Source organism: Ahaetulla prasina, chromosome 8 (genome assembly GCF_028640845.1).
Source record: "Ahaetulla prasina isolate Xishuangbanna chromosome 8, ASM2864084v1, whole genome shotgun sequence".
NCBI lineage: Eukaryota > Metazoa > Chordata > Lepidosauria > Squamata > Colubridae > Ahaetulla > Ahaetulla prasina.
In genome coordinates, this window is record NC_080546.1 from 13,293,824 (window position 1) to 13,308,745 (window position 14,922).

Consider the following 14,922-nt stretch of genomic DNA (forward strand, 5'->3'; position numbering starts at 1 on the left):
TGTCCTCGAATTGTGCATTTCTCTACTATCATTAATTGGAAAACATGGCAGGAGAAATAATAATATCATACATAGGTTTCATTCGCAGTTTTTTGAATTTTATGTCCTCACAAAATCACAGCTGTCAGGGAAAATACCCTCCACATGGAACTCTGGACTATATTCTTGTGGTTTTTTTGCCATATTTTCAAGGAACAATCCTACTCACCTTTTACTGAGGCCGTCCTTGTGCAATTATATAAAATAGCCAGTTCTCCAAAGGCTGTCCATACAGGAATAGATGACAGAAATTTATTATGTTGATAAACCTCCAATCTACCTTCTGTTAGGAAAAAAAAAACAAATGAAGTAAAAAATCAAACTGATGTAATGATGTATTAAACTCTGCCTTCCTTTCATTGTTTTTTGTACCTCTTTCAAAACATTAATCTGTTTTTCATTTTTAACTTGATTTTTGTTAACCAGCTTGACAGAATAAATTTAGTAAGTGCCTATTTAATTATAAACTAATTGCAGTTTCAAATTGTCAGTAATTTAATTATCCAAATGCATGCTCAAATAACCTTATTCGCTTGTTTCAGCAAGTGTGTGGTTTTTGTTTTTTTAATAGCTGTTGAAGGAGGGGACTTGTGTTACATTTGGAGTGTGATTTTCTTCTTAAACACGTGATCATAGTAAGGACTTAAAGTTCAGTGATAGAACTACAAAATCTCAAATTCAGTTCTATATTCTATTCTGTATAGAGCCAGGTTATCTGTGAAACTGCCTTTCCTTAAGGACAGTTTCTGTCCTACCAAGTCATATGGGGTGTGTTATGCTCTTAGCCTCTTCCTCGAAATACAGGGAGTCCTCGACTTATGACCGCAATTGAGCCCAAAATTTCTGTTGTGAGACGTTTGTTAAGTGAATTTTGCCCCATTTTACAGTTTTCTTGCCACAGTTGTTAAGTGAAACACTGCAATTGTTAAGTTAGTAACCTGATTGTTAAATGTTCTTTGCTTCTCCATTGACTCTGTTTGTCAGCAGGTTGCAAAAGGGGATTACATGGCGCTGAGACACCAAAATCATCATAAATATGAACCAGTTGCCAAGCACCTGAATGTAAATCATGTGACCACCCGGATGCTGCAACAGTCATAAATGTGAAAAATGTTCCCAAGTCACTTTTTTCAGTCACTTTGAATGGTCACTAAATGAACTGTTGTAAGTTGAGGGCTACCTGAACTTGAAAGTTGCACAGATTACCATTACCAGTACATAGAGCCATATATATATATTAGAACTGCAGAAAAAGCAATTACTACCAACCTGCCTTCCAGTGAGGATCTGTATACTGAACGAGTCAAAAAGAGGGCTGTGAAAATATTTACCCCTCACATCCTGGACATAAATTGTTTCAACTCCTACCCTCAAAACGACACTATAGAGCATTGCACACCAGAACAACTAGACACAAGAACAGTTTTTCCCTGAATGCCATCACTCTGCTAAACAATTAATCCCCACAACACTGTCAAATAATTTACTAAGACTGTATTACTATTCTTCTTCTCTTCTTTACTAGTATCTATCTCTTCCCCCTTATTATTATTATTATTATTATTATTTTTATTATAATGTATTAAATTTGTATACCGCTCTTCTCCCGAAGGACTCAGGGCGGTTCACAGCCAATAAAATACAAGAATACATATAGCACAGGTTAAAAACAGTATAAAAGACTAATTCAATATATGGCCTAAAATTTAAATACAGTTAAAAACCCCGTTTAAAAAACCCCAATTAAACCCCCAATTTAAAACTACATTTAAGCTAGCCCTGCACGCTGAAACAAAAGCGTCTTCACGGCGAAAGGTCCGGAGGTCAGGGAGTTGACGAAGCCCATGTGCTTGCAACTTTCAATTTATATTGTTTTTATTTGTCTCCTAGTATGATTTGATAGCTTATTAGTAACCTTGACTATCACTAAGTGTTGTATCTTTTTATTCTTGATGAATGTATTTTATTCTCCTTATGTACACTGACAGCATATACACCAAAGACAAATTCCTTGTGTATATGACAGCATATACACCAAAGACAAATTCCTTGTATTTCCAATCACACTTGACCAATAAAGAATTCTATATTACAAATAATTATATATACAGTCTATGTATGTATGTATGTATGTATGTATGTATGTATGTATGTATGTATGTATGTACGTATGCATGTGTGTTTGTATATCAAAAAGCTGAAATTCCTCCATGGGTTTCAAACACGATTTGGGAGAAAAATAGTAAAAATCAACTATAATCTCTTTCTCAAGATTCTGCTCAGGGATTTTCATTTCCTTATTTTTATTGCGGTTGAAGAATGGATCACATTACTGTTAACAATCCTTCTTTCTATAGACTAAATTTAATTTCTTGCTTCAACCAAAGCCGAGATATCATGTGTACGAGGCCTCTAAACTTGGCGGTGCATTTTCTTCATTGTGAGTAATTGCTTCCTTCAGGATGACAAAAAATAAAAAAGACTGTTTCACAACATACTGTTCACAAAATACCGGTTTTGCTAAAGAAGAAAACTATTGTTCTGGCACTAAGAGACGTCAATGAAAATTGGAGATGAATATTTGGGCAGGAGGAAAGGACAGATTTGCCCTTAATCCTATTTCTTTCCTAGTATTGATTTTAACGCTTAATTTGAACTAATTTAATTCAGTTATTGATGTCTTCAGAACTGTGGCAGCGTAGTTTTGTCAGGATCAAACCAAGAGATAGAATTAGTCACGGTTATTTAAGGACACATCACGACTCATATACTGTGTATGCAAAGTGTTTGTATATGTTCGGGTTTTACATTGGGAAGAGAAGGGTGAAGTTTAGAAGGAGACTGTGATGTCTCCCCATTGCTCAAATTTTAGGCATTCTCCTTCCAGCCGAATTTATTTCCTGAGTTAACGGTAAAAAGCGAAAGAAGAGCAAAATCTCAGTTATGCACCTATATGGACCACTTTTGAGACCCAACTTCGAATCCCAAACAGTTTAAAAGAAGCCAGTCCTGAGAAATTGCTCATACCATTTACACAAAATGCAATAGATTAAAAAAAGCAACGATCTATCTGCCTATCTATGTATCATCTGTCTGTCTGTCTGTCTGTCTGTCTGCCTGCCTGCCTGCCTGCCTGCCTGTCTATCTATCTATCTATCTATCTGTCTGTCTGTCTGTCTATCTATCTATCTATCTATCTATCTATCTATCTATCTATCTATCTATCTATCTATCTATCTATCTATCTATCATCTCTGTCTGTCTGTGTTTATCTCTGTCTGTCCGTCCATCCATATCTATCTATCTATCTATCTATCTATCTATCTATCTATCTATCTATCTATCTATCTATCTATCTATCATCTCTGTCTGCCTGTGTTTATCTCTGTCCGTCCATCCATATCTATCTATCTATCTATCTATCTATCTATCTATCTATCTATCTATCTATCTATCTATCTATCTATCTATCATCTGTCTGTCTGTGTTTATCTCTGTCTGTCTGTGTTTATCTCTGTCTGTCCGTCCAGCCATATCTACCTACCTACCTACCTACCTACCTACCTACCTACCTATCTATCCTTTGCTTTAGATAATTATATAGAGAATTTTAACTATTTAGTGTTGTAACGATGTATACTTTATTTTTTTTCTGTTGCATTTGTCACATATTTTTAAAACTTTTGCCTTTTTAATAATGCATGCATCTTTGTGCTATCTTCCCCCTCCTTTGTTTCTGTTATTATTTTTAAAAACAATAAATAAGTAAATAAATACCTGTTCTGGGCTAGATGGAACAAGCATGCTCCAAAGAAAGCTTTCCTTGTATTAGCAGTCTAAGACTTAGCCTTAGAAGCATAATTTGAGAGTTCATTATTTAAACAGACAACTAAAATGGTTACCAACCTGCCAGTACAAATAAATGGTTGCCAGGTTCCCCTTGCTTGATTATGTAGTTTCCTTGCTGGTATGTCCTTCCGTACATACATTCTACCATGTCTCTGATCTGCTGAAGGTCCAGCCTTTTCAGAAATTGGTTTCTACTCAGAGCATCTGTGATAAGCTTTTTCTCGCTTCCATTCAGCAAAAAAGAGAACAGAGACAAGAGAGAAAAGTCAGATTAATTTGCACACATGAATGAATAGCATTATACCCAATCTGTTCCTCTGCCACAATATTCACCACCGACTGCTCATAAAGATAACTTTTCACAGGTAACACAAAATGTTCATTAGTAGGTAGGTATCTTTATCTGATGGGATGCGGTGGCTCAGTGGGTAAGACGCTGAGCTTGTCGATCGAAAGGTCGGCAGCTCAGCGGTTCGAATCCCTAGTGCTGCCGTGTAATGGGGTGAGCTCCCGTTACTTGTCCCAGCTTCTGCTAACCTAGCAGTTCGAAAGCAGGTAAAAAATGCAAGTAGAAAAAATAGGGACCACCTCTGGTGGGAAGGTAACAGCGTTCCGTGACCCTTTGGCGTTTAGTCATGCCGGCCACATGACCATGGAGACGTCTTCGGACAGCGCTGGCTCTTCAGCTTTGAAACGGAGATGAGCACCGCCCCCTAGAGTCAGGAACAACTAGCACATCTGTGCGAGGGGAACCTTTCTCTTTACCTTATCTGCTATACAGCTTTTCTCCAACCTGTTCAGTATTTTTTTTTATATCACCTTCTACATATAGTTCTTGACTTATTACCACAATTGAGCCCAAGATTTCTGTCACTAAAAGAGACAGTTGTTAAGTGAGTTTTGCCTCCTTTTTCGACCTTTCTTGCCACAGTTGTTAAGGGAATCACTGCAGTTGTTAAGTTAGTAACACGGCTGTTAAGTGAATCCGGCTTCCCTGTTTGACTTTGCTTGTCTGAAGGTTGCAGAAGATGATCACATGATCCCAGGAAACGGCAACCGTCATAAAGATGAGTCAGTTGAATTTTGATCATGTGACCATGAGGATGCTGCAACAGTTGTAAGTGTGAAAAACAGTCGTAAGTCATTTTTTCCAGTATCATTTTAATTTTCGAACTGCCATTAAACAAATTTTTTAAGACTACCTGGAGTTGAACTTTTTAAAGGCAAAAGGAATATACAGGAAGTGGTTATTTTCCAACAAATTTCTCACCATTCTGTATTTCTATAGGAAATTCATTTTTGCAGATATGTGACATTTATCAGAAAGACAAACAAATCAGGATGGATAAATGGAGCAGATACAAAGCCAATAAAATCTAAATCTACCCTTAGGAAAAATATGCCTTTCTGTCCTCATGCATATTAAAATTTAGCAGATTAAATATTTTGGTGACTTCCTAATTTCCTTAAAATTTAAAGAAAATCTCAAAGAGAAAGCATTCAGGTGAACATTCATTTTTTTTTCATTCAAGTGACGCAATAAATAAACTCTGAATAAACCTTCAAACTGATTTAATAAACATTTAAAATATACTTCATTAATTTTCCCCTCAGTGAAACATTCAGGACTGTAAAACCACTCAAATATTTTATGCAGCTTATAAAATTAACCTGGCATACTGTTTCAGTTTTGTTTATTAAAGTATGTGGAATAAATATCCTCAATGAGATTTTAATGATTTAAGCCACAATTTTTGGGGGGCGAGGGGAAGAATCCTGCCCGCAGACGATAAATGATGTTTTATCTTTTCAAGAAATATAGAATAGGTTGCTGTTACTCAAATACTCCTGCATCAAGAAACTTTCTCTATTTAATTTGTCTGTGAGAAAAAAAAATCTCCTTGCCACAAATCCAGTATCTATGTATCATTCTGTTTGGGGTAAAATTCCAGACCTCATCTGAAAGTTATTATTTTTACTTGACTGAAAAAAAAATGCATGGAGTATAATCACATCAACTCCATTTGCCCAATTAGATCAATTTTCTTTTCAGCCGTTGTTCTGTTGTAATGGAATGTATAAATAACCTTGGGGAAAGAGAAGAGCAGATTCTGCGTAGGAAACAGAAAAGAGAGCCAGGAGCCCTCAGTCATTTAAAAGTCAAAGAAAGAAATTTAAGATTACAAGATTGATGTCAGCCCCCCACCCCACTCCCACCCCGATAAACCTGACAAAAAACAAGACTAGATTACAAGTAGTCCTCAACTTACAACCACAATCGAGCCCAACGTTTCTGTTGCTAAGTGAGTTTTCCACCATTTTACGACCTTTCTTGCCACATTTGTTAAGTGAATCCGGCTTCTCCATTGACTTTGCTTGTCAGAAGGTCACAAAAGGTGATCCTGCGATCTCGGGACACTGTTTAACCGTCATAAATATGAACCAGTTGCCAAGCCTCTGGTGGCTCAGGCTGGTAAGACAGTCTGTTATTAACACAGCTGCTTGCAATTACTGCAGGTTCAAGCCCCACCAGGCCCAAGGTTGACTCAGCCTTCCATCCTTTATAAGATAGGTAAAATGAGGACCCAGATTGTTGGGGGCAATAAGTTGACTTTGTATATAATATACAAATGGATGAAGACTATTGCTAACATAGTGTAAGCCGCCCTGAGTCTTCGGAGAAGGGCGGGATATAAATGGAAATTTAAAAAAAAGCATCTGAATTTTGATCACATGGTCACGGGACGCCAAGGTCGTAACTGTGAAAAACAGTCACAAGTCACTTTATTCATCTTTGAACGGTCACTGAACGATCTGTTGTAAGTCAAGGACTACCTGTATATTTCTATGACTATCTTTTGCTACTCCAAGAGAGAATTCAATTCACCACATTAGATCTCTGGAGCAGTGTTTCTCAACTTTGGCAAGGTTTGAGATGTGAATTTCAATTCCTAGAATTGCCACAGCTACCATGCCAACAGTGTGTCGACTGGGGAATTCTGGGAGCTGAAGTTCACACATCTCAAAACTTGCCAAAGTTGAGAAACACCGCTCTTAGAGAAACAAAGCTATGATGACAACATAAAGGTAAAGGTAATAGTTTATCCGGTCCATTTATATCTGATTCTAGAAGGTGATTCTCATCTCGGTTTCTTAGTCAAAAGAGCTAGTGTTGTCTGAAGACTCTTTCCATGGTCATGTGGCCATCATTTATTTATTTATTTATTTATTTATTTATTAGATTTTTATACCGCCCGAAGGACTCAGGGCGGTGTACAGCCAAAAGATAAAAACCCAATGTATATACAATTAAAACAAAAATTTAAAATATACTTCATTAATTTTCCCCTCAGTGAAACATTCAGGACTGTAAAACCACTCAAATATTTTATGCAGCTTATAAAATTAACCTGGCATACTGTTTCAGTTTTGTTTATTAAAGTATGTGGAATAAATATCCTCAATGAGGTTTTAATGATTTAAGCCACAATTTTTGGGGGGCGAGGGGAAGAATCCTGCCCGCAGACGATAAATGATGTTTTATCTTTTCAAGAAATATAGAATAGGTTGCTGTTACTCAAATACTCCTGCATCAAGAAACTTTCTCATTTAATTTGTCTGTGAGGAAAAAAAATCTCCTTGCCACAAATCCAGTCTCTATGTATCATTCTGTTTGGGGTAAAATTCCAGACCTCATCTGAAAGTTATTATTTTTACTTGACTGAAAAAAAAATGCATGGAGTATAATCACATCAACTCCATTTGCCCAATTAGATCAATTTTCTTTTCAGCCGTTGTTCTGTTGTAATGGAATGTATAAATAACCTTGGGGAAAGAGAAGAGCAGATTCTGCGTAGAAAACAGAAAAGAGAGCCAGGAGCCCTCAGTCATTTAAAGGTCAAAGAAAGAAATTTAAGATTACAAGATTGATGTCAGCCCCACCCCACCCCACCCCGATAAACCTGACAAAAAACAAGACTAGATTACAAGTAGTCCTCAACTTACAACCACAATCGAGCCCAACGTTTCTGTTGCTAAGTGAGTTTTCCACCATTTTACGACCTTTCTTGCCACATTTGTTAAGTGAATCCGGCTTCTCCATTGACTTTGCTTGTCAGAAGGTCACAAAAGGTGATCCTGCGATCTCGGGACACTGTTTAACCGTCATAAATATGAACCAGTTGCCAAGCCTCTGGTGGCTCAGGCTGGTAAGACAGTCTGTTATTAACACAGCTGCTTGCAATTACTGCAGGTTCAAGCCCCACCAGGCCCAAGGTTGACTCAGCCTTCCATCCTTTATAAGATAGGTAAAATGAGGACCCAGATTGTTGGGGGCAATAAGTTGACTTTGTATATAATATACAAATGGATGAAGACTATTGCTAACATAGTGTAAGCCGCCCTGAGTCTTCGGAGAAGGGCGGGATATAAATGGAAATTTTAAAAAAAGCATCTGAATTTTGATCACATGATCACGGGGACGCCGCAAAGGTCGTAACTGTGAAAAACGGTCACAAGTCACATTTTTCATCTTTGAACGGTCACTGAACGATCTGTTGTAAGTCAAGGACTACCTGTATATTTCTATGTCTATCTTTTGCTACTCCAAGAGAGAATTCAATTCACCACATTAGATCTCTGGAGCAGTGTTTCTCAACTTTGGCAAGTTTTGAGATGTGTGAATTTCAATTCCTAGAATTGCCACAGCTACCATGCCAACAGTGTGTCGACTGGGGAATTCTGGGAGCTGAAGTTCACACATCTCAAAACTTGCCAAAGTTGAGAAACACCGCTCTTAGAGAAACAAAGCTATGATGACAACATAAAGGTAAAGGTAATAGTTTATCCGGTCCATTTATATCTGATTCTAGAAGGTGATTCTCATCTCGGTTTCTTAGTCAAAAGAGCTAGTGTTGTCTGAAGACTCTTTCCATGGTCATGTGGCCATCATTTATTTATTTATTTATTTTATTTATTTTATTAGATTTTTATACCGCCCTTCTCCCGAAGGACTCAGGGCGGTGTACAGCCAAAAGATAAAAAACCCAATATATATACAATTAAAACAAAAAATTTAAAACAGAGCATATTACAAAAGTGGCCGTCATTAAAAATTTTAAATTTAAAACCCTAAAATAATAAAACCCCAATTAAAATTTAATAAAACTATTAAAACTGTTAAGCCAGTCCCGCTTGAATAAATAAGTGTGTTTTCAGCTCACGGCGAAAGGTCCGAAGGTCGGGCACTTGGCGTAGGCCAGGGGGAAGTTCGTTCCAGAGCGTAGGAGCTCCAACAGAGAAGGCCCTGCCCCTGGGGGCCGCCAGCCGACATTGTTTGGCGGACGGCACCCTGAGAAGACGCTCTCTGTGTGAGCGTACAGGTCGGTGGGAGGCATGAGGTAACAGCAGGCGGTCCCGTAAGTATGACTATATGCTGAGGTACAAAGAACGCCGTTGCCTTCTCACTGAAGTGGTACCTGTTTATCTACTCGCATTTGCATGGTAGGTGGACAGGAGCTGTAGCAAGTAGCAGGAGCTCACTTTTTTCAGTGTCGTCGTAACCTTGAACAGCCACTAAATGAACTGTTATAAGTCGAGGACTACCTGTACTGCAAATCACCTAGAGCAGGGGTGTCAAACTCAATTTCATTGAGGGCCGCATGAGGGTTGTGTTTGACCTCAGAGGCCAGGGGGACCCAAGCGCTCTGCCAGCAAAAATGGGCTCCCGAGTTCCATTTTCGGCTGCAACAGCCTCCTGCAACCCTCTGCCAGTGAAAAGGGGGCTCGGGAGGGTCATGGGCCAGTCCTTCACTGTTTCCATGGCAGCCCTGCGGGCCAGATCTAAGCACACCACGGGCTGGATGTGGCCCGCAGGCCTTGAGTTTGACACCCCCTGTCCTAGAGATATCCCACAGATCACAGGATTATACTTTTCTGGTTATACTGATCTTTTTCCTACCATCCCTGTCCTTCAGCTGCCAATAATCTGGTTATGAGTGCTGGTTAAGTCATTCAGCCACAGAACAATTATTTCAGCACCCAGAAAACAATGCAACCATTTTCAGCAGCATCCAATACCTCCAAAGTCAATGCTGCTGTTCTAATTATGACAAAGGACCCAGGATAGGAAGCAAAAGCAATTCATAACTCTGCCAGCTTCAAAACATGAAATGCTGGAGGGAGTTGAAAGCAAAGACAAAGTGCTGAACAAAAGTTCCAGGAGTAGCAGGTAGCAAATAAGATGAAATAAAAGAAAATACAAATAACTTAAGAGTGATTTTCTTTCTTTCTTTCTTTTTCATTGTGATGACTCCATGATGAGATTCATGGAAAAGAGTGTGGCAAGAGAAGATACCAGACTGCTCCCATCATTTATGATTTATGGAATTAGGGAAAGTTGAGTGGCTTCATTTCTTTGCATTCTTTTGTAAAAACAAAACAAATTAAATTCAAATGTTGGAAATCTATACAACTGTCCTCTGCTACGGTTCCAGTTCAGACTTCTTTTATGTTGCAGAATAATTGTCATTGTTTAGCCCCCATGCCTAAAAAGTCTATAGTTCTTGATGTGATTTGCACTCCTGAAATATGGATGATCTAGCTAAGAAGAACATACGAAACAAGTGTATAATGGTTAGTGAAAAATCTGGTTGTTTACCCATCCATATTAACAGTACGGCTGACCGCAAACCCCAGTATGTCAGTAATAGGTCTTGTCAAAAAATTTCTAAGTCAGTGTACCTACTCATGAATTGCATTTCTAACAAGAAGGTGACTCCTCACACAAGCAGTTTTTATTAAACCTCCTTTGACCTATATGGGGCAAGTAGTTTTCTGTTGACTTCATGTTAGCAGACTTCATTTTAAAAACAAAGGAAGCAGAGGTGGGTTTCAGCAGGTTCTGACCAGTTCTGGAGAACCGGTAGCGGAAATTTTGAGTAGTTTGGAGAACCGGCAAATACCACCTCTAACTGGCCCCGCCCCCATCTGTTCTCTGCCTCCCAAGTCCCAGCTGATCAGGAGGAAATGGGGATTTTGCAGTAACCTTCCCCTGCAGTGGGAAGGGAATGGGGATTTTGCAGTAACCTTCCCCTGGAGTGGGGTGGGAATGGAGATTTTACGGTATCTTCCCCTGCCACGGCCAACAATCTTTCTCCTGCCACGCCCACATCCACAGAACCGGTAATAAAATTTTTGAAACCCAGCACTGAAGGGAAGGCAATTCATGATCTGTAGGGTCCTTTGGTGGTCTCTGAACTGGTTGTTGTTTTTTGCAGATGTTTCACTACCCAACTGGGTAACATCATCAGTGCTAGAATGGACTGAGGTTTGCTTTCTGTTTATATACAAAGCGTTCACTTCCACCAACAATCACAGGGCAAGCCCCTTGTATATAAACAAGAGCGCAAACTCCACTCCCTTCTAGTGCTGATGAGGGTTACTTACCGGCAGTTGGGCAATGAAACGTCTACAAGAAAACAACCCAGTTCACAGAGCATCAAAGACCTCATAGTGCAACCTTGAGCTACCAACATTCTCTCTTCTACTTTTACATCTTTAACTCAACTCCTCACTGCTTTACCAGGCAGGATGTTTTTTTTTTTATTATTCTTTCAAAGATTTTTAAATATCAATCTCAGCAACTTCAGCAACATCATAGCAAGAAATAAAGTTCTCTGCCTACCTGTTTTTTCTCTAAACTATTAAAATACCCAAGAGCTGATATAGTCTATTGACAGTGACAGCATGCGGGTATCACCGTAAGTAGCCACTGACAGATATATCCTGGACCAGGGGTCTCCAATCTTGGTCCCTTTAAGACTTGTGGACTTCAACTCCCAGAGTCCCTCATCCAGCAAAGCTGGCTGAGGAACTCTGGGAGTTGAAGTCCACAAGTCTTAAAGGGACCAAGGTTGGAGACCCCTATCCTGGACCATTGTAATTTCCATTAAAATTCATCTAAGGCAATGGTCCTTTCCAAATCTTGTAGCAGAAAGTTCTATTATTCTGTTAGGAGGAGAAGCATTTTCTCTTGTCCAGATATTTTGGACTTTAGCTCCAAGTTTGCACGCATGCCTGCCTTCTGCGAATGCACCCGGCCTTCCATGCATTCTTTGCTCACGTGCGAGAGTTCCGTGCATGCGCCCGGCCTCAAAAATGTGCCTAAATAAGATGGCATAGAGCTGGGGTGTGGGAGCAGGCCCACCCGTGATTTCCGCTACCGGTTCGGCTGAACCAGGCCAAACCGGCTAAATACCACCTCTGGGAGTCAAGTCCAAAGCCTCTAAAAGATCTACGTTATCTATCTCTCAACTAAATATTTATTCACCTCAAGACAAAGGGCCGCGAATCCTTTTACCACTTCTGCTACACTTTTCACCGCTTGCCTCAAATTCCTGCCAAATAGGTCTGTCCATGGTCACGTAAGGCAAGCCCATTAAAATTTGAGATATCAGGCCAGCGTTTCTCAACCTCAACAACTTTTAAGATGTACGGACTTCAACTCCCAGAATTCCCCAGCCAGCATGATCGTTGGGGAATTCTGGGAGTTGAAGTCCGTACGTCTTAAAAGGACGCTGAGGTAAAGAAACATTTTATTTTAGGCCTCTTTTATCGTTCATTTGCAAATAAGCAAACCTGAACTCAGAACTAAATTAAAGGGGCAGTATTTGCGCTTTAGCAATTACGGGTAACTATTATGACTGCCTCTTGAACAGTCAGTGTAGTGCAGGGGTCTGCAAACTTGGCTCTTTTAAGACCTGTGGACTTCAACTCTCAGAGTTTTGCTGGCTGAGGAACTCTGGGAATTGAAGTCCACAAGTCTTAAAAGAGCCAAGTTTGCAGACCCCTGGTGTAGTGAAACAAATCTGTAAATCCCATTCATGAAAACCTCCAAGTTCCTTTACACATGGATTAATGGAACAGCAAGCTGTAAAATGGTCTCAGAAAACCATGCATCACATTAACATCTCTAGGGAATCCACAGACAGTGAACAATCACTTTTCATTTCGTGATTTGATTTATTTCCTTTTATTATTTTTACAGCAGAGTTGAGGACGGAGAATGGCAGTGATGAAAGGTTAGGAAAACACCATGACAGCCCAGAAATACAGATGGAAACTTTGATCGTTCGGGTGCTCCCGATTAAAAGCTATGCTGTAAATAGGTCGTGCTGTTCAGTCAAAAAACAAAACCCATCAGCAAGCATTAACCCGCAAGTAGTTTTTAACCAAGGAATAGCGAAACAGAATAGAAAAAAAAGAGAGGACTTGAATTGAGTCTGGCTAGCTCACTCAACACGATCTCCAGGGGACCCAATTCAAGGAGTTCAAATGGAGAAGTAAGCTATCTGAAAATGCATAAAATTTTTAAAGCAGTCTTGTTTTTCTTAGTTATGTGTCCCAGAGGTGCTTTTTCAAAAGGCAACTGGAATTTCTTGGGTTTTTTTTCTTTGAAAACATCTTGGATGAGAACTAACAACCATGGATGAGAACTAACAACCATGACCTGGATGATTGAGAATCTCCATAGACTCTTTAGTTATGTGGTTTAAATGTAGTTTATAAGAGTTTCTTTCCTGATACACACATAAAACACATGCACGCAACCCACTATCAGGCAGAAAGGGGGGGAAAAAAGTCAAGTTTTGAGGGAAGGCTAGAGATTTTAATAGGAAAACGGGCAATTTTAATTAGCTCCATCCTCCCCTACAGTGAAACTCAGACCTCCTTCAAAGCATAGCAGCTGAGCTCTCGTCTCCTAAAGGTAAAGGGTTTCCTCGCACATATGTGCTAGTTGTTCCCGACTCTAGGGGGCGGTGCTCTTCTCCGTTTCAAAGCCAAAGAGCCAGCGCTGTCCGAAGATGTCACTGTGGTCATGTGGTACATGCTAAAAGCACACGGAACGCTGTTACCTTCCCACCAAAGGTGGGCCTATTTTTTCTACTTGCATTTTTTAAGTGCTTTCGAACTGCTAGGTTGGCAGAAGCCGGGACAAGTAACAGGAGCTCACCCCGTTACGTGGCACTAGGGATTCAAACCGTTGAACTGCAGATCTTTTGATCAACAGGCTCAGCGTCTTAGTCACTGAGACACCGCATCACCTCGTCTCCTACTTAGCCCCAAAAGTAACCCAGGTAGCGTTCAACATACTATCACAATGCGGACCAGAATTTCTATTACTAACCAAAGTGAGTTGCACTTGATTTTACAAACTTTTTGCAATGGTTATTAAGCAAAACACATGGTCATTAAGTGAATCCAGCTTCCTCCATTAACTTTGCTTGCTGGAAACTGGCCGGGAAGTTCACAAGGGGTGATCACATGACCACAGATAGAACACTGCAAATAATATACCGTATATGCTGGCTGCCAAGCATTCAAATGTTGATCACATGACCCTGAAGATGCTCCAATGGTCATTACATGCAAGTACATAATTCTTTTTTAACTTCAAATGGTTGCCAAATAAATGAATGTAAGTCAAAGACTATCTGTATTAATTTACTGTCTTTAGAAAACAGACCTTCAGACCAGTGGTGAAATCTTCCCCAGTTTGCCACTGGTTCGCTGCCCATGCATACCACACGTGCACACATGTGCAGTACATGCCAAATGTACGCTGCATGCGGAAAAAGAAGGCTTGGGATGGTAAGTAGAACAGCGGGGGGGGGGGAACAGCTGTGCTATGTGATTTAGATTCACTAGAAAGCAGAATTTCCTGCTTTCTAGAGATTTAAAATTATGTGGCACAGCTGATCATCAGAAATACGGGTTCGGAGGAACCGGTAGCTTTTTTTAACTTCCGGTTTTTTTCACTACCGGTTCATCTGAATAGGTGCGAACCGGTAGCATTTCACCGCTGTTTCAGACTCCTGGTTTCCTCTCTCCTTTTCATGTTTTCATATGAGAGAAAGCTAATCATCATCATCATCATCATGAGGAGGAGGAGGAGGAGGAGGAGGAGGGGGAGGAGGATTTACTGCAGGCATTTCATTCTTCTCGTTCTTTGTTTGATGAAGCATTTCCAATTGG

The 14,922-nt window shown here is 39.8% G+C and overlaps 1 protein-coding gene across 1 annotated transcript in view; it reads right to left on the minus strand.

The window, feature by feature from the left end:
* The window catches only part of PRKG2 (protein kinase cGMP-dependent 2), a 102,091-nt gene that overhangs the window by 64,806 nt on the left and 22,363 nt on the right, over positions 1–14,922 (minus strand). Inside the window, exons 3-4 of the mRNA XM_058192942.1 lie at positions 3,946–4,112; positions 209–322 (exon numbers count right to left, since the gene is read on the minus strand). Coding sequence (XP_058048925.1) covers positions 209–322; positions 3,946–4,112 — 281 coding nt within the window. The remainder of the gene's footprint in view (positions 1–208; positions 323–3,945; positions 4,113–14,922) is intronic.